The 22,148-nt window shown below is 36.5% G+C and overlaps 1 protein-coding gene across 1 annotated transcript; it reads left to right on the forward strand.

Annotated features, from left to right (window-relative positions):
* The first annotated feature begins 10,808 nt into the window (after window positions 1-10,808).
* Window positions 10,809-12,593, forward strand: LOC136220308 (cytochrome P450 76T24-like). The gene is made up of 2 exons (XM_066008116.1): window positions 10,809-11,708; window positions 11,950-12,593. Exons 1-2 carry the CDS (start codon window positions 10,833-10,835, stop codon window positions 12,541-12,543), a joined length of 1,470 nt encoding a protein of 489 aa, XP_065864188.1. The 5' UTR covers window positions 10,809-10,832; the 3' UTR covers window positions 12,544-12,593.
* The last annotated feature ends 9,555 nt before the right edge of the window (window positions 12,594-22,148 follow it).

The following is a 22,148-nucleotide window of genomic DNA, read 5'->3' on the forward strand; positions in this document are numbered from 1 at the left end:
GGAGCTTTCTGTGGCTAGGTGTTAAGGATAGACTGCTCACTAATTCAGATAGAAATAGACGGCATCTGGTGGATTCAGGTGCTTGCAGCAGATGCAGAGGGCATGTTGAAACTATTTGCCATGCTCTTAGGGATTGTACTAGGAGTAAAGAGGTGTGGAGAAAAGTTCTCCCTCACCACATGCTTTTTACTTTCTTGGCTCACTCTGATCATGACTGGTTTACTGATGGAGTTAGTGGGAAAGCTATTGGCTAACCTTGAGCATGGTGATATTTTCTTTGCTATTGTCTGTCACCAGATTTGGAAGTGGAGGAATGAGGAGATCTTTGGAAGGAAAACTGTTTCTATTCCTAATTTAGTTGAGTTCTTCTCGGAAAAATTATTCAATATTACTGATAGCTTCAAAGGAGATTCTCTTGCTAGGACGACCCAGAAGAAGACTGTTCACCTCCTTGGTTGGTGCAGGCCTAGGGAAGGGGTGGTGAAATTAAACACGGATGGTTCATGCCTGAAGGACAGTAAGATTGCTGCAGGAGGTGTTCTCAGAGATTATGGGGGTGCCTGGTTGTCTGGGTTTGCTCATAATCTGGGTATGGGTTCGTCCTTCTCGGCTGAGTTTTGGGGGATTTTTTCTGGCATTAAACTTGCCAAGAGTCTGGGTTTGAAAAAATTGATTGTAGAATCTGACAACCTTGAGGCTATCAAAATGATTTCCGATAAAAATGCTATTTGTTTAGATAGCCAAAATCTAATCAAAGGTATTAGAAGGTTTTGCTCTTCCTTTGATTTCATTAATTTCAGCCATATCTTCAGAGAACAGAACCGGGTAGTGGATCGTTTGGCGGCTGCTGGTCATGAGGGGAGGTTGGGCGTCACAACCTTTTCGTATCCTCCTGATTATCTTTCCTCTCTTCTTATGGAAGATATGGTAGGGGTTAGCTTCCCTAGGCTGATCCCAGACTAGGTCTTTGGTTTTTGTTTTTTCTTTTCTTTTCCTGTTTCTACCAAAAAAAATCAGCTAATAACAACAAATAACTAATTAGAATAGCTAAATGCTAATCGTAATAACAATAATTATTGTATTATGTATTACTCCCTCCATTTCAAAATAATTGTCACTTTTGATCAAAATTTTTCATTTCATATTATTTGTCAGGTTTAGTTTCCAATGCAACTTTTTCCTATTTTATCCCTATTAATGAGCTTAATATTAATTACACTTTTTGCTATTTTAAGTTTTGAATGTATGGAGAGAGGTTCAATTTAATGAGAGACATAAAAAATGATAATTATTAATGAAGAGAGATAGAGGGTATTCTAGTCCATGTTACATAAATTTAATGCAAATCAATCATTTCCTTAATATGTGTGCTTTGGTCAAATGTGACAATTATTTTGAAATGGAGGGAGTAATTAATAGCTGAACCAAATAGACATTATATATATGTATTAATTAATTTTGAGTTTTTTAAACTATTTTTTGTTTTAAATTCGAGACAAATTAATTACTCCTCAATCAGTCCTAATAAAAATGATAAAAGTGACAGTTATAATGGAACGGAAAATAATAATATATACAATTTTTTTTTTAAAGATTGTATCAAATATTCATGCCCACAGCTCATTATTTAAGATATGGACATTAAATTTAAGATATGGACAAAAATTAGATATATCAAATTTTAGGTGATGGGACAATTAGCTTAATTCCATCCAAGAAGCTTTTGCTTAGAAGCTTTTGCTTTTTCTTGCTTTTTCTCTCCCTGTTGAGAGGTTTTCGCTTTTCTCTCCCTGTTGAGAGGTTTTGGGTTTTTCTGTCTGTAAAGATTCTTGATCCTTTGTGATTCTTTGCAATTCTTGATCCTTGTTTTCTTAAGTGTTCATGCTTGGCTGTTTGGTTTTAGTTTGTGTTTGAGTTTTTTGATTTATTTTTGGGGGATCTGAGATTGTTTGTTGGGTCTGAAGTGATGGAAAATCTTATGGATAACCTTTCAATGGAAGATGATGAGAAGGAGGAGGTTGCCATCCCGGAGATTCAATTAGACAGACAATCTATAGGATCGAATCTTTTCCTTGTTGGAAGGCTTTTGACTGATCGCTCAATTCATTTTCCGGCGATGGAACACCGATTAGCGAGTATATGGAGGCCGTGAAGGGGTCTTTGCATTCAAAAATTACCAGATAAAAGGTACCTTTTCCAATTTTACCATTCGGTAGATATTGATCGAGTAATGGAGGGAGGGCCATGGGCTTTTGATAGTCATTTGTTAATCCTTCATCGTTTAAAGCCAGGGGAGGATCCTTTGGAAGTGGAATTAAATGAAGTATCAATATGAGTTCAGGTCCATAATCTTCCAGTCGGATGTATGTCTGAGGTTGTAGGAAGGCTTCTTGGTAATTTCGTGGGATCTTTCTTATCTTATGATCCGAATAATAATGCAGGTGGATGGCGAAACTACATGCGAATCAGAATCTTGATGGATGTACGGAGGGTTCTAAAAAGGTGGAAACGAATAAAAACGATGGATGGAACTTCACATATTGTTCAGTTTAAATATGAGAGACTTACATATTTCTGTTACTACTGTGGGATGCTAGGGCATACTGATATTTTTTGCCACAAGCTTTTTAACCTTTCACCTGAACAAATGAAGAAAGATTGGGGACCGTGGTTAAAGGTCCAGCCTCGAAGACTAATTGGTGGTGGCGGGGAGCAATGGTTAAGAAGTGCTGATGGGAGTCCTTTATTAGCAGACAGAGGTGGAGTTTTCTTTTCACCAATTTCCTTGGGGAGGGGCTGTAATATGGTGAATGGTATTCAGGAAGATACATCCATTGGGATGTCAGAAGATAGTGATATCGAATTGGACGAAATTATTGACAAGAAAAGGAGAAGGGGGAAAGAGAATTCCAAGATTTCAACTGAAATTATATCGGCCGGACTCATTTCGGAGTCCCGCCGGGAATCATGATTGGCGTTTGTTGGAACTGCCGTGGGTTGGGCAATCCACGGGCAGTGCTTACTCTTAAGAATATTTTTAAGAGTATTAAGCCGGATTTTATGTTTTTGATTGAAACTTTGGTTCACCAAAATAAGTTGGAACAGTTAAAGAAGACGGTGGGTTTCGAAAATGTCTTTTGTGTTGATAGGGAAGGAAGAGGAGGAGGTCTTGCTTTTGTTTGGAATAATAATCTCAATGCTACTGTGTTGAGTTTTTCAGTAAGTCATATTGATTTGGGTTTAAAGGATAGTGAATGGAGGGTTTGGAGATGCACCGGGTTCTACGGTCAGCCGGACAGATCAAAGCACATGATGTCTTGGGATTTACTTCGTGAGCTTCATTCCCGATCCTCTCTCCCATGGTGTGTTATTGGGGACATGAACTGTATTTTGAGCCAGGATGAGAAGAGAGGAGGGTGCAGCTATCCGCAATCTTTAATACATGATTTTCAGGAAGCATTGGGTGATTGTGGTTTATCTGATATGTATATGGAGGGCTATCCGTTTACGTGGGAGCGAGGTAGGGGGAATGTTAACTTTGTTGAGGAAAGACTGGACCGCTGTTTGGTATCCCAAGCGTGGAGGGAGCTTTTTCCATTGGCTGAATTTGGTGCGTCACACTTTAGTTCTTCCGATCATTTACCTATCATCATTAATACATCACCACTGGCTAAGGGTTCGGGTTCCCCTTATGAATTCCGATTCGAAATGTCATGGTGCAGGGAGCCAGATTTTATGGCTTTAGTTAAGGAAAATTGGCAGAAATCGGTTGGTTTGGACTTGTTGACTCGTCTTGGGTTATGTAGGGAGGAGATGATCAAGTGGGGGAATGCTTTTAGGGGTCAGTTCTCCTCCAAAATAAAGAAATTGAAAGCAAGATTAGCTCAGTTGATTAGCAGGGTTCAGGGGAGTGCTGATGATGAAATTATTGAATGTCGAAAGGAGTTACATGACTTGCTGGAACAGGAAAACCTCTATTGGAAACAACGTTCGAAATCGGCATGGCTGAAGGGTGGGGATAGGAACAGTAAGTTTTTCCATGCGTGTGCGTCCCAGCGGAATAAGGTAAATAAAATCTCTAGATTAATTCAGTCTAATGGGGAATGGTGTGATGATAGCAAGGTGATTGAAGGAAAATTTTTTGATTACTACAAAAATCTGTTTACTGCTGTTGAAACTTGTGAGCTTGATATGGTGAATTATGTTCCGCCCCGTATTGGTTCTGAGGAAAACGAGAGTTTAATGAGGTCGTTCACGTTAGATGAGTTTAAAGAGGCAGTTTTCCAAATGAATCCTGATAAGTCTCCGGGGCCTGACGGTTTGGGGCCGGGTTTTTTTCAAAAATTCTGGAGAATCATTGGGATGGATGTATTCAATGCCAGTATCAAATGGTTGGAGGAGGGTTTTTTCCCTAGCGATTTAACAAGCACGAATATAGTTCTGATTCCAAAAGTTGAATCGCCTTCGGATGTGGGGGATTTTCGACCGATTGCCTTGTGTAATGTTGTTTATAAGATCATATCAAAAGTTCTTGCTAACCGGTTAAAAGGTTTTCTTCCTGGTATCATTTCTGAGGAGCAATCTGCATTTGTTCCAGGTAGACTCATTGTCGATAATGTAATTGCTGCCTATGAAACTATTCACTCAATGAAGACTAAGCAAAAGGGGAGTGTGGGCTCAGTTGCTATAAAGATTGACATCCGGAAAGCTTACGATAGTGTGCGGTGGGATTTCTTGGAGCTGATGCTGCGGAAATTGGGTTTCCATGAGAATTGGGTAAAGTGGATGCTGATGTGCATAATGTCAGTTACTTATATGGTTCGTGTAAATGGTTCCAAGGTTGGCCCTATTACTCCGGGACGAGGTATTCGGCAAGGCGATCCACTGTCGCCGTATCTCTATATTATATGCGCTGAGGGATTGTCTGGCTTGCTGGCGCAGGCTCAAAACGCGAATTTTTTGACGGGTTGCAAAGTATCTAGAGGAGCACCGGAATTATCCCATTTGCTGTTCGCTGATGACAGCATACTGTTTTGTAAGGCAAACATTAATGAGTCACATTGTTTGAAAGGTATTTTGGATCGGTATGAAGCTGATTCGGGTCAGGCCATCAATTTACAAAAATCAAGCATTTTGTTTAGTCGTAAGGTGGAAGAGGTGGAAAAAAACAGAATTTGTGGGATTCTTGGTATTCATCAACCAATGGAAATAAACAGATATTTAGGAATGCCTATCTGTATAGGGCGAAGGAAGAGGGCTGTTTTTGGTTTTTTAAAGAATAAATTATGGAGGCGTCTTTTTGGTTGGTCGGGTAAGTTGTTAGCTCAAGCGGGGAAGGAAGTTTTGTTGAAAGCTGTTGCGCAGGCCATTCCTACCTATTGTATGAGTGCGTTTTTGATTCCCATTACGCTTTGTGAAGAACTTCAAAAAATGATGAATTCATTTTGGTGGGGATCGAGCCCAACGGGGAAAAAACGAATTCATTGGGCTTCATGGGAAAAACTCTGTGTTAGAAAGGAATTTGGGGGTATTGGTTTTAGACATCTGCAGTCGTTTAACTTGGCAATGTTGGCCAAGCAAGCATGGTTTCTTGTCTATCATCCAAATACGTTATTTTGTCGAATTCTCAAAGCAAAATATTTCTCAAGGGGAGATTTCTTATCATCAAATTTGGGTTCAAGTCCGAGTATGATCTGGCGTAGTATTTGGAATTCAAGGGCTATGTTAAGGCAAGGTCTTCGTTGGAGAGTTGGTAATGGTCTGCAAATTAATATTTGGGAGGATCCCTGGTTAATTGATACACCAAATTTTAAAATTCAATCTGCTATTGCTTCGGGTTGTGAGAGAATGTCTGTGGCGGACCTGTTTCGGGAAGGCAATGATTGTTGGGATATGGATTTGATGAGGTCGATTTTTAATGAGGAGGATATCAGGTCTATTCTTCATGTAAATCGTGGGGTAAGGGGAGAAAATGATATTCTTATTTGGCATCATGATAAAAAGGGGTTATATTCTGTAAAATCCGGATATCGTGTAGCTTGGGACGAATGGCGAGGGAACTCTCAAAATGATCAGAGGATGGGTTGGTCGAGAATGTGGTCTTTCTCTATTCCACCTAGAGTAAAACTTTTGGTCTGGAGAATATGCAGGGAGTTTATTCCTCTCAAAGACGTCTTGTGGACTAAAGGTTTAACTAATGATAATATTTGTGGGTTGTGTAAAGAGGAAGGCGAGCACTCGGTGCATTTGTTTATTGATTGCCCTTATGCGGTTCAATTTTGGGATGCCATGGGGATCAATCAACATATTCCTGGTACTGATTTCTTCCTTCAGTGGTTTGGCAATTTTCTTCAAACCAGGAACCTCCAGGAATGTCAGCAGGTATGTATGGGGTTATGGGAGTTGTGGTGTCAGCGGAATTCGTGTTTGTGGGAGGGGGTCTTTATTGCCCCGGCTGTTGCGGCTCGGTTGTGTAAAGAATTTTTGCAGCAATATTCTCTGGCGTTAAAAGGAGGGGCTGTACCATTTTTTAAAACTCGAGCTGATCGCTGGTTGTGTCCACCGTCGGGTTTTGTTAAATTGAATGTGGATGCGGCCGTCAGACCGGGTGGGGATAAAATTGGTTTAAGGGGTGTTCTCAGGGACCATTTGGGCGGGTTTATATGCTGTTACTCTCTCCCTTTTACTGGTATTTTTGCTCCCAGGCTTGCGGAAGTGTTGGGCTTAAGAAAGGCGCTGGAAATGATAAAAGAAGCGGGTCGGGCTCAGGTGGTGATTGAAATGGATGCGGAAGAGGTGGTTATTGCTGTTCAAAAGGGGCTGGAGGATAGATCAGAGTTTGGGGCTGTAGTTAGCTACTGTAGGAGGCTTTTATCTGTCCTACATGAGGTGTCTATTATTTTTTCCAATAGGTCTACCAACCAAGTTGCTCATTTGCTTGCAAATGAAGCCTTGTCTTTGGTCACGCCTTGTTTTTGGCAATTGGAACCCGAGTTTATTCGGCCCTTTTTGTCAAAAGATGTAAATGCTATTCATTAATAAATTTTAGTGATTCTTTGTCAAAAAAAAAGCTTAATTCCATCCAAGTTGTTTTTTTTTTTTTTTTTTTTTTTTTTTTTTTTTGTCAAGGGTGATATGACCGTTACATAATAGTCAAATCAATAATTTTAAATTTTCGGTAGTGTAAAGAGTAAAATTAATCTTACTTGGAAACGTTATGATTAAATTTAGATCATTTCATACGTTGAAGTCAAATATACACTTTGCCAAAAATATTAGGATTAAAAATTTGACCATTATCCCTTATTATTATTTGGATTTGAAATTTGTACGAAACATACTTATCTATTTTCATTCTATTATTTGTTAAATTTCATTAATAATTAAAGTTGTCAGTATGTTGAGAAATCAGTTGACCTAAAAAGATTTAGGGTCGAAATTCTAACCATTTCATTTGTTAAACTATCAAACTAGCTCCGACGATAATAACATTTTGTATGTTATCACTGTTACAATTTAATCATCCCAGTATCATTAACATGAATCAAAATTATATAATTAACCATATTAAACAATAATTGACAAACTATGTAAACTGTTTAAATATTTCTTGTAGATTTTTAAGTATGTTATTTCGATTACTTCGTTTACAAAGAAACAACGGATAAAAGAAATAAAAAATCGAAAGATAGAATTTTGTGTTTTCTTATTAGAGAAAGAGGGAAAAAACTTACATTTTTCTAAAAGTGAAGTTATCTTTTATCGTTCTAATTTTTTTCATATTTATATAAACCATATTGGATTTGACCAGGTCGGATCCCATCAAGAATGATATGAGTGAAATATCCAGGGCCGTCTCTGAGTATGAGCAGGAGGAGCATCTGCGCTGGGCCTAAGAGATGGAGGGGTTCAAAAATAATTATTTTTCAAACAAAAAAATAATATACAGAAATTAAATCTTAAAAGATACAATGGTTACAGAAATAATTTTAGACCTAGACAATTCGTAACACACATCTAGGCATAAGGGAAGGAGGGACCCAAAAATAATTTATTTATCAATAAATACAAAAATTAAAATCTCAAAAATTACAATAAATATAATTTACAGAACTAAACAGTCACAACACTTAAATTTATAACTATATTTGCTTGTAATAATTTTTTGCATGCTGATGCATATGATATTCTTTAAGAAATGAAAGTCTTACAAATGCTTTGGCTAAAATTATTGATGTCAGCATTTGACATTCTTGAGTTTGTCAAAGCAGATTGTTATCCAAATATTTAAACTCCGTTTATGTCAGTGACCATTGTGTCATGCGGTGGTTTTCACCTGGTCAGTCACTGGTCAATCACCATTAGATCTGGTGATTGACCAAATTCACTTGATCAGTCACTGACTAGGTAAAAATTACTGTGAGAAAGAGAATATTCATGTAGACACCATTTTTAGTGATTCTGCATCTAGAAATTCTTGTAGATAATATTTTATACAAGTAATTGAGTTTTTAATGCGAAATAAAATATTTTTTATTTGAAATTCGATATTTTTTTTATTAGATCCATTGTCAAGTGTAATAAAAATGTATCATTTTTAAGTATTTTTTCACTTGTATTTAGGTCCCTCATTTAGTACTTCACCTCTAGGCCTCTAGAATCTCAAGATCGGTCCTGGAAATATCCAACAATCATATTAGTAGAAAAGGAAGAAATATATAATTTAGGCTTAATACATCATTTGCCCCCTAAAATTGTCCAAAACATTTGATTGACCCCTGAACTTTTAAAGTTTCTCAATAGTCCCCTTAACTTGCATAAAATGTTCAGTTAGCCCCATGAACTTGCACAAAATGTAATCAATTGATCACTCGGTTGTAAAAAAGTAAGTTAAATACGGAAGATGTATTACACGCGTCTTAAAATAAGTAAAACGGCAAAGATTGGAGTTATACGGTTTTAATATTAGCGGATACACGTTTTATAGTTGAACAACTAATAACTTCCTTTTTAATCTATTTTTGAATTATATGTAATAACATTATAAGATGCGTGGAATACATCTTCCGCATTTATTTTACTTTTTTTTTTTGCAACCGAGTGATTAATTGATTATATTTTATGAAAGTTCAAGGAACTAACTAAACATTTTATGCAAGTTGAGGAAGTTACTGGAACACTTTGAAAGTTCAGAATGCGAATTAAGTTTTTGACAAGTTGAGGAGTGAAATAATATATTAAGTTTTTGACAAGTTCAGAATGCCCAGAGCCTAAGAGATGGAGGGGCCGAAAAATAATTATTTTTCAAACAAAAAGAATCATATATAGAAATTAAATCTTAAAAGATGCAATAGTTGCAGAAATAATCTTAGACCTAAACAATTCGCAACACACATCTAGGCACAAGGGAAGGAGGGGCCCAAAAATGATTTTTTATAAAAAAATATAAAAATTAAAATCTCAAAAAATTACAATAAATATAATTTACAGACCTAAACACTGACAACACTTAAATTTATGTCTATATTTGCTTGTAATAATTTTTCGCCTCTTTCAGAAACGAAAGTCTTGCAAATGCTTAACCAAAATTATTGATGTCAGCATTTGACATTCTTGAGTTTGTCAAAGTAGATTGTTATCCAAATATTTAAACTCCGTTTCAAATCCTCTTAACTATGTCAGTGACCATTGTATCTGTTGAAAGAATTTTTTCGAAGTTAAAATTATTGAAAAACTATTTGAGATCATCAATGTCTCAAGAAATATTAAATGATTTAGTAATTTTATGTATTGAGAAAGAGAATATTCATGTAAACACCATTTTTAGTGTTCTTGTAGATAATGTTTTATATGAGTAATTAAGTCTTTAATGCGAAATAAAATATTTTTTATTTGAAATTCCATATTTTTATTAGATCGCTTGTTAAGTGTAATAAAAATGTGTCATTTTTAAGTAATTTTTTTTAATTGATTTTTTCACTTTATTTTTCACTTGTATTTAGGCCCCTCATTTAGTACTTCTCCCCTAGGCCTCCACAATCTCAAGATCGGTCCTGGAAATATCCAACAATCACATTAGTAGAAAAGGAAGAAATATATATTTTAGGCTTAATACATCATTTGCCCCCTTAAACTTGTCCAAAAAGCTTGATTGACCCCTGAACTTTTCAAAGTGTCCCAATACCCCCTCAACTTGCTTAAAATATTCAGTTAGCCCCTGAATTTTGATCACTCGATTGCAAAAAAGTAAGTTAAATGCAGAAGATGTATTGCACGCGTCTTAAAAAAACGTAAAACGACCAGGATCGTAGTTATACAGTCTTAAAATTAGCGAATACAAGTTTTATAGTTGAACAAGTAATAACTTCTTTTTTAATCTATTTTTCAATTATGTAATAACATTCTAAGATACGTAGAATATATCTTCCACATTTAATTTACTTTTTTTTTTCAACGAGTGATCAATTGATTAGATTTTACAGAAGTTTGAAAGAGCTAACTGGACATTTTATACAAGTTGAAAGGAATCAAACTTTTGGACAAGTTCACAACCCAAATAATGTATTAAGCCCATATTTTAACTCACATCTTCATCAAGAATCCGCCTGAAATACCAACAATTTTGATATTTGTGGACAAAGCATTAATGACAAGTAATGTTAAAAAGCTAATCTTGCCTTATCAAGTTATTGAGTTGTTAGCAATAATGAGAAAAAAGAAATTAAATGTTTGATTGGGACATATATAGCCCATACTGTAAAACTAAATGTAAGAGTTTCCTCTTTCCATTATTTAAGCATACACAAAGAAAGTATTTTATAAAACTCATCTCAATGGATTATCTGAGTATCCTGTTAGTATTTTCCTTCACATCAGCAATATTCATCTATGTTTTCAAATCCAAACCCCTCTCCCTTCCACCCGGTCCGAAACCGTTTCCGATCATCGGAAACATATTAGAAATGGGCATAAATCCACACCACTCCCTCACTAATCTCTCTAAAAAATTCGGACCTTTAATGACACTCAAATTAGGAACAATAACAACCATAGTCATATCTTCCCCTGAATATGCCAAAGAAGCATTACAAAAACATGACCAAGCCTTATCTAGCCGAACCATCCCAAATTCTGCTCTTGCACATGACCACTACAAGTTCTCAGTGGCATGGCTACCTGTTTCAGATCAATGGAGGAGCCTCAGAAAAGTCATGACCATAGAATTATTCACATTGAAAAAGTTGGAATCAAGCCAGAATCTTCGGCAGAAAAAAGTGCAGGAGTTGTTAGGGTTTGTGGGAGAGAAGTGTAAGATTGGGGAAGTTGTTGATATTGCTCAAGCTGCTTTTACTACTGTGCTGAATCTGATATCGAACACCTTCTTTTCTATTGATTTAGGGAGTTATGATTCTGATTTATGTCTGCAGTTTTATGAGGCAGTTGTTGATATAATGGAAGAAGCAGGAAAGCCTAATGTTGCAGATTATTTTCCGTTGATTCAGATGATGGATCCTCAAGGAATTCGGAGGCGGACGAAGATTTGTTTGGATGTTTTGTTTGAGAAATTTGATGGAATTATCAGAAAGAGATTGCAATCTTCATCCAGAATAGTTGAGGAGAGGCAAGATCTACTTGATTTCCTTCTTAATATGAGCCAAGAGGAAAATGATTCTGATTTGAGTCTTGTTGAGATAAAGCATTTGCTTTTGGTGAGTACTTAATTTTAATTTCTCTCTAATTTTTGTCATCTAGATGACACGTGACTGCCATCTAGCCGACTGAAACGACACGTGTTAGCTAGGTGACAGCCACCACCTATCGTTTTGATCAGCTGTTTATTATTTTTAGATTCCCCTTTTAGAAGGGAATGGGGAAAGAAGTGTCTTCATCTTGCCCCATTTGTCACCTATTTAAACAAAAATTGATGGTCTCTAATGAATTCATCTGTAGGATCTTTTCGTAGCGGGCACCGATACAACTGCAAAAACATTAGAATGGGGAATGGCAGAGCTACTTCGTAATCCCGAGAAGCTTTTGAAACTCAAAAAAGAGCTCAAAGAAGTAGAAGGAGAAATTCAAGAATCTGATATTAAGAAGTTGCCTTATCTACAAGCAACGGTTAAAGAAATCTTTAGATTGCATCCGCCAGCCCCATTCTTGGTACCCCATAAAGCTGAATCTGACGTGGAGATTGGTGGGTTTAAGATACCAAAAAATGCACAGATACTTGTCAATGTATGGGCTATGGGAAGAGATGGAAAGATATGGGAGAACCCGGATAGGTTCGAGCCAGAAAGATTTTTAGCAAGCAAAATTGACATGAAGGGAAGAGATTTCGAGTTGATCCCATTTGGAGCGGGGAGAAGGATTTGTCCAGGTTTGCCATTAGCGCATAGAATGTTGCATCTAATGTTGGCTTCTCTCGTCCACTCATTTAATTGGAAGTTAGCACATAACATTCAACCAAATGAATTGAATATGACTGAAAAGTTTGGCTTGTCACTCGCCAAAGCACAACCTCTACTAGCTATTCCTTATTTTTGAGACTTGTATTGCCTTTCATTTTAATAATATTTATTGATTTTCTATTATAACTTCTTTTTTGGATAAATAATTTATTAATCCCCACATTGTTTAGTCTTTGTTTTTAATATTACAATATTTGGTCATTAACAGTAAAAAAAGAGCTTTTAGTAATGAAAACCATTGTTATTAAAAGTCCAAATACCCTTAATAAAAGCTTTTAATAAGTAGAAACGCCTCTTATGGACCCTTGTTAAACGTTACCTTACTAATTGTTTTTAATAACGAAAATGAGTCCGTTTATTATTAAACTTACAATAATGGGAAATCTACTAATATTAATAAATGTTTATAATAATTAATTATCCGCTTTTTAAAATTAATTAGAATAATACAAAAAATTCTTATTAAGAACGAATTTAGATGATTAAAAAGCCCCTTATTACAAACTAATTATAGTGATTAAAAACTCTTATTAAAATTATTATTAATAATAAAAAAATCCCATATTAAAAGTATTTATAATGATAACTGAAAACCGTAATCATCAAGCAAACTAGGAGCAAGGAAACCTAGAGGAATCAAAGTGAGAGGAAGTAAAGGAGATACTCTTTCTAGTTTCTAAGATAAACAATAAATTTGGATGTTCAAACGAGCTCCAATAGGTGAAAGTGTTTCAAAAAGTACGTGCTTCTACATCTTCAAGTGATGGCCATCAGAGCTGATATGGTGGTCTACGTTGTGTGACTAGTCACACAGTTGAATTAGGGATTGTGAGCAGCTCGCGCAAATTGAGCAACAGTTGAGAAATTTTGAAAGGAAACAGTTTCAACTAGGATTTTGGTGTGAAATTTTGGAGCATTTAACGAAAACCAAATTTGAGGAGAAAACGATTTCCATTAGGGTTTTGATTTGACATTTTTGAAGGGAAACGAGGAGCTGGAAATGAAATTTGAGGATGGAAACCTAATTAGTGTTTGGCGGTAAAACCAAAACCTTTTATTAAGTGGTTTGTTTGTTACTCTTCCAAATAAGGGGTTTTACTTTTTGCTATCAAAAAAATTAATAACGGGTTTATTTGTTACCATTACAATTTATAATTATTTACATTTTTCTAATATAATTATTAAGAGTTTTACTTTTGCTATTAAAACGTTTTAATAAATGATTTATTTGTTACTATTACAATTAATAAGTATTTACCTTTTTTTCATGGTTTTAATTTTAATAAAGAAATAAAAATAAAAATATTTTAATTTAGAGTGAACTAATAAGGGAAAATTTTAATAAAATTTAACAAAAAAAAGAAGAAGGGTTTTTCTAATTAATAGTATATTAATAGAATTTAACATTATTATATGTATGAAAAATATACTTTTAATAAGTGTATTTTACATCTTTACTAAATTTTGCATATTAGTACTCGTTTTTTTGTAGTGTAACTTTTGTTTTATTCAACAGTTTAGTTCTTCAAATATTTAAATTATTGAACAACTTAGTCCCTTTGTAAGGGACTAAACTGTAGAATAGAACAAAAATTGTAAACTAAACAATATATTATTAAGTATATGAAAACTAAACAAAATGTTAGGTAAAAAATATAGTAACTAATAAATATGTGTTATATTCTTAAAAAAAAAATAAAAAAAAATAAATATGTGTTATATAAGGGTTTTTTTTTTGATGAAGTTATACAAGTCTATTCTTATTTTATTTTATTTTAGATATTTAAGTTGTCAAATATTCATGTCCACAAGTCTATTATTTAATATACTTTTCAAAACAAAATCTATTATTTTTAATATATGGACATTAATTAGATATCTTACGGTCCTTATCAAATATTGGGTGATGTAACAATTCACAATCACTACAGGAAAACAAATTTTTTGTGGGAGAGAATATATATATATATTTTTTTTATTTAGAAAATACAATAATAAGTAGATATGAGCCCTGAAAAGCATTTAAGGTAGAATTTTAGGTTTTTATAAACATTTTGATAGGTCCCAGTCAGAACAAATAGAATAATGTTCTTTTAGGGTAAGAATTCACCACAATTTGTTTAGTTGAATGATCATACCTTTCCATTAACTTCAAGAGATTTAAATACAAAAGCAAATAACAACTGCATCCTATTTTCTAGGAAAGTAAATAACATCAGATAATGACTTCAACAGTCATATTCTATTCACTCAACTAACTCCTTAAATCAAGGATCCCTTAATACCCACTAAAACAAACACTAACAGTTGCACTAATTAAATAACATAAACAAATACTAATAAAAGGAAATGGTCCACGTGAAACTTGACTTGTGGAATATCAGTCCATGTCTTCTTTCTTCAACTTAATCCAAATACTTAGGATTCTTCTTAGGCACCCTTTGTGATTTTTGAATCCTAACATTACCCTCCCCATTAAGAGCAACCTTGTCCTCAAGGTTGGTGACAACAAATTTTTCAAGTAATTCTTCCGTATTTTCCCACGTGGCGTCTTCAATAGGTAAGCCTTTCCACTGAACGAGGCTTTCCTCAACATCGGCACTCCCTTGCTGAACCCACCGGTTTTCAATTATTGCTGCAGGTTGAGGTGCTATTTCTCCATTAACTGTCAATAGAGGAAGAGTAGGATTGGTTTGCATATGATCGCCCACAAATTTTCTGAGCAGAGAAACATGAAAAACATTGTGAATTCTAGCTCCATCTAGCAACTTTAGTCGATATGCTACTGTCCCAATTTTGTCGATAATCTGGAATGGCCCATAGTAGATGCTAGCTAGCTTGTGACAAGCTCTTTTGTATACGAAAGTTTAGCGAAATGGATGCAACTTCAGAAACACATATTCTCCAACTTGGAAATCTATGTCACGTCTTTTCAGATCAACCCTCTGTTTCATCTGGTTGCGATCATCATAGAGGTTTACCTTTAGCTGCTGTAAGATCACATCCCTATCAGCTAGCATTTGATCCACTTCATCCATCTTAGACGTGTTGTACCAATATTCTGCCCAGGGTAGGAAGGTGGTCCATTTGCGGGGCTGTTGAGCAGTGAAGCATCAGAGGTATTGTTCAAGACATCGATTTGTGACCTCTGTTTGGCCATCAGTTTGGGGGTGGTAGGAAGAGCTCATATTTAATTTGGTACCGGAAAGGTTAAAAAATTCTCGCCAGAAATTACTAGTAAAAGTTGGATCACGATCACTTACAATTGAACGTGGCAGACCATGCAACTTGATCACATGATCAATAAATTTCTTAGCGATGGCCTTTGCAGTATAGGGGTAGGAAATTGGAATGAAGTGGCTATATTTGGTAAGGCGGTCAACTACTACGAGAATCGTATTGAAGCCATGGGAAGGGGGCAGGCCTTCAATGAAATCCATGGAAATATCTTCCCACACTGACAAGGGATAGGGAGGGGTTGTAATAGGCCGGTGGGGTGTTGGGTAAGGACTTTGTTTCGTTGGCAGATGTCACAAGAGGTGATGTATTTCTTTATAGTTTGATGCATGGATGGCCAATAAAATTGGCTGGCAATTCTTTTGTAAGTTCGCAAAGTACCTGAATGACCACCGAAGGGCGAGTCGTGGAATTCTTTCAGTAAAAGCTCAATAAGTGTGGACTGTGGTGGAATAACAACTAGGTTTTTGTAATAAACCAGACCATTCCTCCATGAATATGGTTCTCCTGGTTTCTCATGGGCATGCTTGGTAATAGATAGCATATATGGGTGGTTCTCTGCTTCCTTCTTCAACATGTCCCATATGGAAGTCATGGGTATAGAGATGTTGTTCAAACACGGGCTGCCATTCACCCTTGACAATGCATCAGCAGCTTTATTTTCTATCCCTGGCTTATATATTATTTCATAGTCGTACCCTAAAAGCTTGGCCACCCACTTTTGTTGTTCTGGTGTTGCTACTCGCTGCTCCAACAGAAATTTCAAGGCTCGTTGATCAGTATGAATAAAAAATTTCCTTCCAAGCAAGTAGGGACGCCATGTGCGGATTGCTTCGATAATTGCCAACATTTCCTTGGCATAGACCGACCAGGTCTGTTTCGCAATTCCAAGGGCGCGACTCATGTAGGCAATTGGCCAGGATTGCTGCATAAGGACTGCTCCGATTCCGCCATGGGATGCATTAGTCTCTAAAATGAAGGGCTGCTCAAAATCTGGCATGGCTAGTGTTGGGGTGCTGGTCATAGCATTTTTCAACTCCAAGAATGCATGATCTACTTCTTGTCCCCATGTGAATTGCCCTTTTTTCAATAAGTTGGTCAAGGGTCGGGCGATAACTCCATAATTCCGCACAAATTTGCGATAGTAACCTGCCAAGCCTAAAAATCCACGCAATTTTGAAACATTAGTAGGACGGGGCCATTTTACCATGGCCTGAATTTTTTATTCATCCACCTTCACACCATGGGAAGTGACAATATGGCCAAGATACTCAATTTCTTGTTGCCCAAAAGCACATTTTTTTAGTTTCACATACATCTCATTATGCCTCAAAATTTCAAAAACCTTTTTTACATGTTCAATATGCTGGGACCAATTGGGGCTATAAATAAGGATGTCATCAAAGAATACGAGGATGAATTTTCTGAGATACGGATAAAAAATGGAATTCATAAGGGCTTGGAAAGTTGAAGGTGCATTGCAAAGGCCAAACGACATAAGTAAGTATTCGTAATGGCCATTATGGGTTCTAAATGCAGTTTTAGTAATGTCAAAGGGATGAACTCGTACCTGGTGATATCTCGCCCTCAAATCGAGTTTGGTAAAGTAAGAAGCTCCATGTAGCTCATCTAACATGTCATCAATTGTAGGGATAGGAAAACGATCTTTAATAGTAACAACGTTCAAAGCTCTATAATCCGTGCAAAAACGCCAGGAACCATCCTTTTTTTAACAAGTAAAACAGGATAGGAAAATGGACTAGTACTAGGACGGATTAACCCCAATTGTAGCATATTATGAACTTGTTTTTCAATTTCAGATTTTTGAAAGTAGGAAAACCTGTATGGGCGCACGTTCACTGGCTCAGCTCCTTCTTTGAGAGTAATTTTGTGCTCAATTTCTCGTTGGGGGGGGGGGGGGGAAGCTTATTTGGTTCTGCAAAGATATCCCCAAATGCATCCAATAAATTCTGCATATCTGTGGCAATTTGTTGTTCTCCGCTGTCATGAACTGTCTAGATGCTTATGGCATAGACAGAGCATCCATATTTTGAATTCTTCAGCACTGACTTGGTAGTAGATACCCCAAGAGGAGGACTGTCCAACCCGTGGAGCTGATGTTGTTTCCCACCCCACATAAAATCCATGGTCATCTTCTTCCAATCACATGTTACTTTCCCCAATAACTCCAACCAATGTATTCCCAAAACCATATCCAAACCCATCAAAGGCAGGGCATAAAGAGTAATTGAGAATGGAATACCTTGAACAATGATCTTCACATTGTCAAAACGACGTTCACACGTCAAGTTGTTGCCATTAGCAATTTTCATAGCAAAAGGGTGTGTGGCTAGGATAGGTAATTGTAGAAATTGGGCCACTTTATCATTGATGAAGTTGTGTGTGGATCCACTGTCAATGAGAGCATTCAGCACATGTGAGCCAATCTTTGCCTTGACCCTCATAGTTCTGTTCCCTTCGCAACCTGATAAGGCATGTAAAGAAATCTCTGGCAATCCCTCCTAAACTTCCAAGTCATCAGTGCCCAGATTGTCGTTATCCTCAACTGTTAGTAGCAATATTTTAGGAGATTGACATCGATGGCCTGGTGTGAATCTCTCATCGCAATTAAAACATAAACCTCGTGCCCTCCTTTTCTGCATTTCTTCCTAAGTGAGGCGCTTAGTAGGCGTGGTTATAGCCTTCTTGAGTGGATAAGTCTCAAAGGATGCTTGGTTGAATGGTTTTGAAAATTGACGTTGTTTCTGTAGCTGTTGATCTTTCATTCTAGCATATTCAATCGCATCTTTGAGAGTTTTTGGTTTAAATAACCGGATTGGATCCGCTATTTCTGGTTTGAGACCTCCCATAAACATCCCTACCAAAGCCCTTCGTGTCCATCTATGAACCCTGTTCCCCAGCTTCTCAAACTGCCTCTGATATTCCCGCAACGAACCTGTCTGCTTTATTTTTGATAAAGCTTCATCGAAATTTTCTACCTCTGCTAGACCGAACCTCATCCATAGCTCTTCAACGAATGTTTCCCATATGACCACCCTGCCATCATTTTTGTATGCCTTCTTAAGCCACTGCCACCATTCATTAGCTTCACCTTCTAAATGATAAGAGGCCAGGGGCACCTTTTTGGACTCAGCTGTCATTTGAAAGTCGAAGTATTGTTCAGCTCTGGTGTGCCACATAGTTGGATCATCTCCTTGGAATTTTGGAAATTCTAGTTTAGCTGGTCTGGATTCGAACATCGGCCTGTGTTCGTCATATGTTCCTTCTTTTTTGAGTTACGAGGTCTCCGGGTCGGTTGCTTTTTCTTCCAATATCACGTTGGACAGTTTAGTGATAGTGGACTCCAGCCTTTGCAATCTCTTCACGAGACTATTTTCCATGGAATTGAACCATTGCTGTAAGAGCTCAATTTTCTCTTCTGCTCTCTCAATTCTTTCTCTGTTTGATGCCATAGTAACCGGCTCTGATACCAATGATAGGTCCCAGTTAGAACAAATAGAATAATATTCTTTTAGGGTAAGAATTCACCACATTTTGTTTGGTTGAATGATCATACCTTTCCATTAACTTCAAGGGATTTAAATACAAAAGCAAATAACAACTGCATCCTATTTTCTAGGAAAGTAAATAACATCAGATAATGGCTTTAACAACCATATTCTATTCACTCAACTAACTCCTTAAATCAAGGATCCCTTAATGCCCACTAAAACAAACACTAACAGCTGCACTAATTAAATAACATAAACAAATACTAATAAAAGGAAATGGTCCACGTGAAACTTGACTTGTGGAATATCAGTCCATGTCTTCTTTCTTCAACTTAATCCAAATACTTAGGATTCTTCTTAGGCACCCTTTGTGATTTCCGAATCCTAACACATTTGCCCTCTTGTTTTTTCTATAAAAGTCCTACAAACAATTTTGATATTTATGGACAAAGCATTAATGACAAGTAATGTTAAAAATCTAATCTTGCCTCATCAAGTTATTGAGTTGTTAGCAATATAATATATAAATTATAAAATTGAATGTAAGAGTTTCATTTTCCATTATTATTATTATTTTTTTTTTTTTGAAAAAATGCTTGTAATTTCATTATATAAAAATAGAAGAACAAATACAACAAACAAAATGTAAAAACCTTACACGATTACACACTAAAACAAAAACAACATCCACAAAGGGATGAAAATGACTACAAAGAGCAAAAAGAAACCATAAAAGACATAAAAAAAAAATACAAAACAACAATATATTTCGCGTAAATCCAAATCTATAGAGAGACATCTGCAATCCAAACTTCATCCTTTAGACCATTCCAAACATTCGGATCTGAGTATAAACGATAGAATAATAGAGAGCAGATATAATCAGACGGATAAAGAGTTCCGATGAAATATATAAACACAGACTAAAAAAGACTTAAAAAGAAATATAAAAATCTAACCCCATGTGAGGAGGAAGAAGGAAGATCCTTTATCCTCCTCAAAGTAGATCAACAAAATAGAAAAAGAGAAGAGAAAGGAAGAAGAAATATTGGCAGTTTTTTTTTTTTTGTTTCTGCAACTTTTGGAGAGGTTTCTGTGGTTGGGCTCTTGATAATATTGTACGTATTCTATTCATTTTCCATTATTTAAGCATACACAAAGAGGGTATTTTATAAAACTTAATGGATTATCTGAGTTTGCTGTTAATATTTTCCTTCACATCAGCAATATTCATCTATGTTTTCAAATCCAAAGCCCTCTCCCTTCCACCAGGTCCGACACCGTTTCCGTGTTAGAGATAATATCTGTATTATCTCTACGGATAATTATCCTCACAATAAATAGAATTGTAGTCTGTACACAAGTCTATTTAGTGTGCAGAGATAAGATTCCATTATATCTAGGATTAAGTCTTAGAGTTGTATCTAAACTATACAACTAATTAGGGTTCAGAAAACCTAATTAGTATACATTCATATGTCTATCATATATATACCTGTGATCAATACGAACCCTAATCAAGGAAATCATTATTCATTCAATTTATCTCTCTCTCTCTAAGATTCGGCCTCTCTCTCTCTAAACATCGAATCATCCAACATGGTATCACGAGCAGGAAACGGTTCAAATCTGTCTGGCTCCACTTCCGCATCAATCCCTCCCAATTCCCTCAATCAATCCGCACCTCTATCTCAAGAACAACAGATGTCGTCAATCTTTCTATCCGAATCAATGCCAATCGCGGCTCACAATCCGAACGCAGGAAACACGTCGCCGTCTGCGATTATGTCAATTGCAGAAACAGGCGAAGCAACCAGCTTCGCGACTCCGCCACCTGCTGCCGCGGCCGCTCGGTCGAACAGCAGAATCAGAAGTTTCAACACGGAATACACCGTGGATATAGCATCTGCCTCGTCGCTTCAGCCGTCGTCTAGCTGGAGATTCGAGTCTCCTTTCACGACGGCGCCAATGTCGTCGGTCACCTCCTCATATCTATTCGAACAACATGATGGAGGACTCTTTCCTCGACCGCGATAGCAAGAACAGCCGCAACGGACAGCGGTTCAGTAGCAACACCCACCGCTATTTCATCCTCTAGGTAATTTTTCGCAACCGCCTATCAGACCTGGCTTTGGACCTCCCCCGTCCTATCATAGTTTGCAATTACCTTCTACTTTTTACACACAGTCCAATGACTCGTTGTATGCAAATCCACCTCAAGTTCGTCCCACCAATCAACATCATAACCACATTGGCTCGTCCAATTATCAAGCTTACTCCACACCTAATAGTGAATTTGTTAATCAGCCTCGCTCTCATCCTACGCATACTCAGACTCATATTAAATTAACACCACACAATTATAAAGCATGGAGGATGGCCATTGTGTCTACCCTCAAATTTTATCATTACTTTGATCACATCACAAGCAATATACCACCACCACCCAAATTTCTATCTAGGGGAGGTTTTCTGTCCAATAATGATAATGTTATTCTTAACCCAGCCTACACTGTGTGGGATGAGTTAGAAAATGCTGTGATGTCCTTGCTATTACATTCTATTACAGAGGAAGTTTATGAAATTATCACTTGCTTTCACTATTCACATGATATCTGGGTTGCACTTGAAAACGCGTATGGCATTATTACTGATGATAAACAGTTTCACCTAAGCATTCAGTTACATGAGTTTGAACAAAATGAGTTACCCATTGGTGAATATATGCAAAAACTCAAGGCTATTCTTGATGATCTGGCTGCATCTGGCAATCCATATCCCATGCACCTTCTACCGTCATTACTTTACAAGAATGTTGGGGATCCTTTCAAGTCATGCATTCAAAATTTAGTAACTCACAAGGGTATTCATATTGATTATTATCAATTGTTGAGCAAGCTGAAAACTGTTGAAGGGATGATTCAATCCACAA

Source organism: Euphorbia lathyris, chromosome 2, assembly GCF_963576675.1.
Source record: "Euphorbia lathyris chromosome 2, ddEupLath1.1, whole genome shotgun sequence".
Lineage (NCBI taxonomy): Eukaryota > Viridiplantae > Streptophyta > Magnoliopsida > Malpighiales > Euphorbiaceae > Euphorbia > Euphorbia lathyris.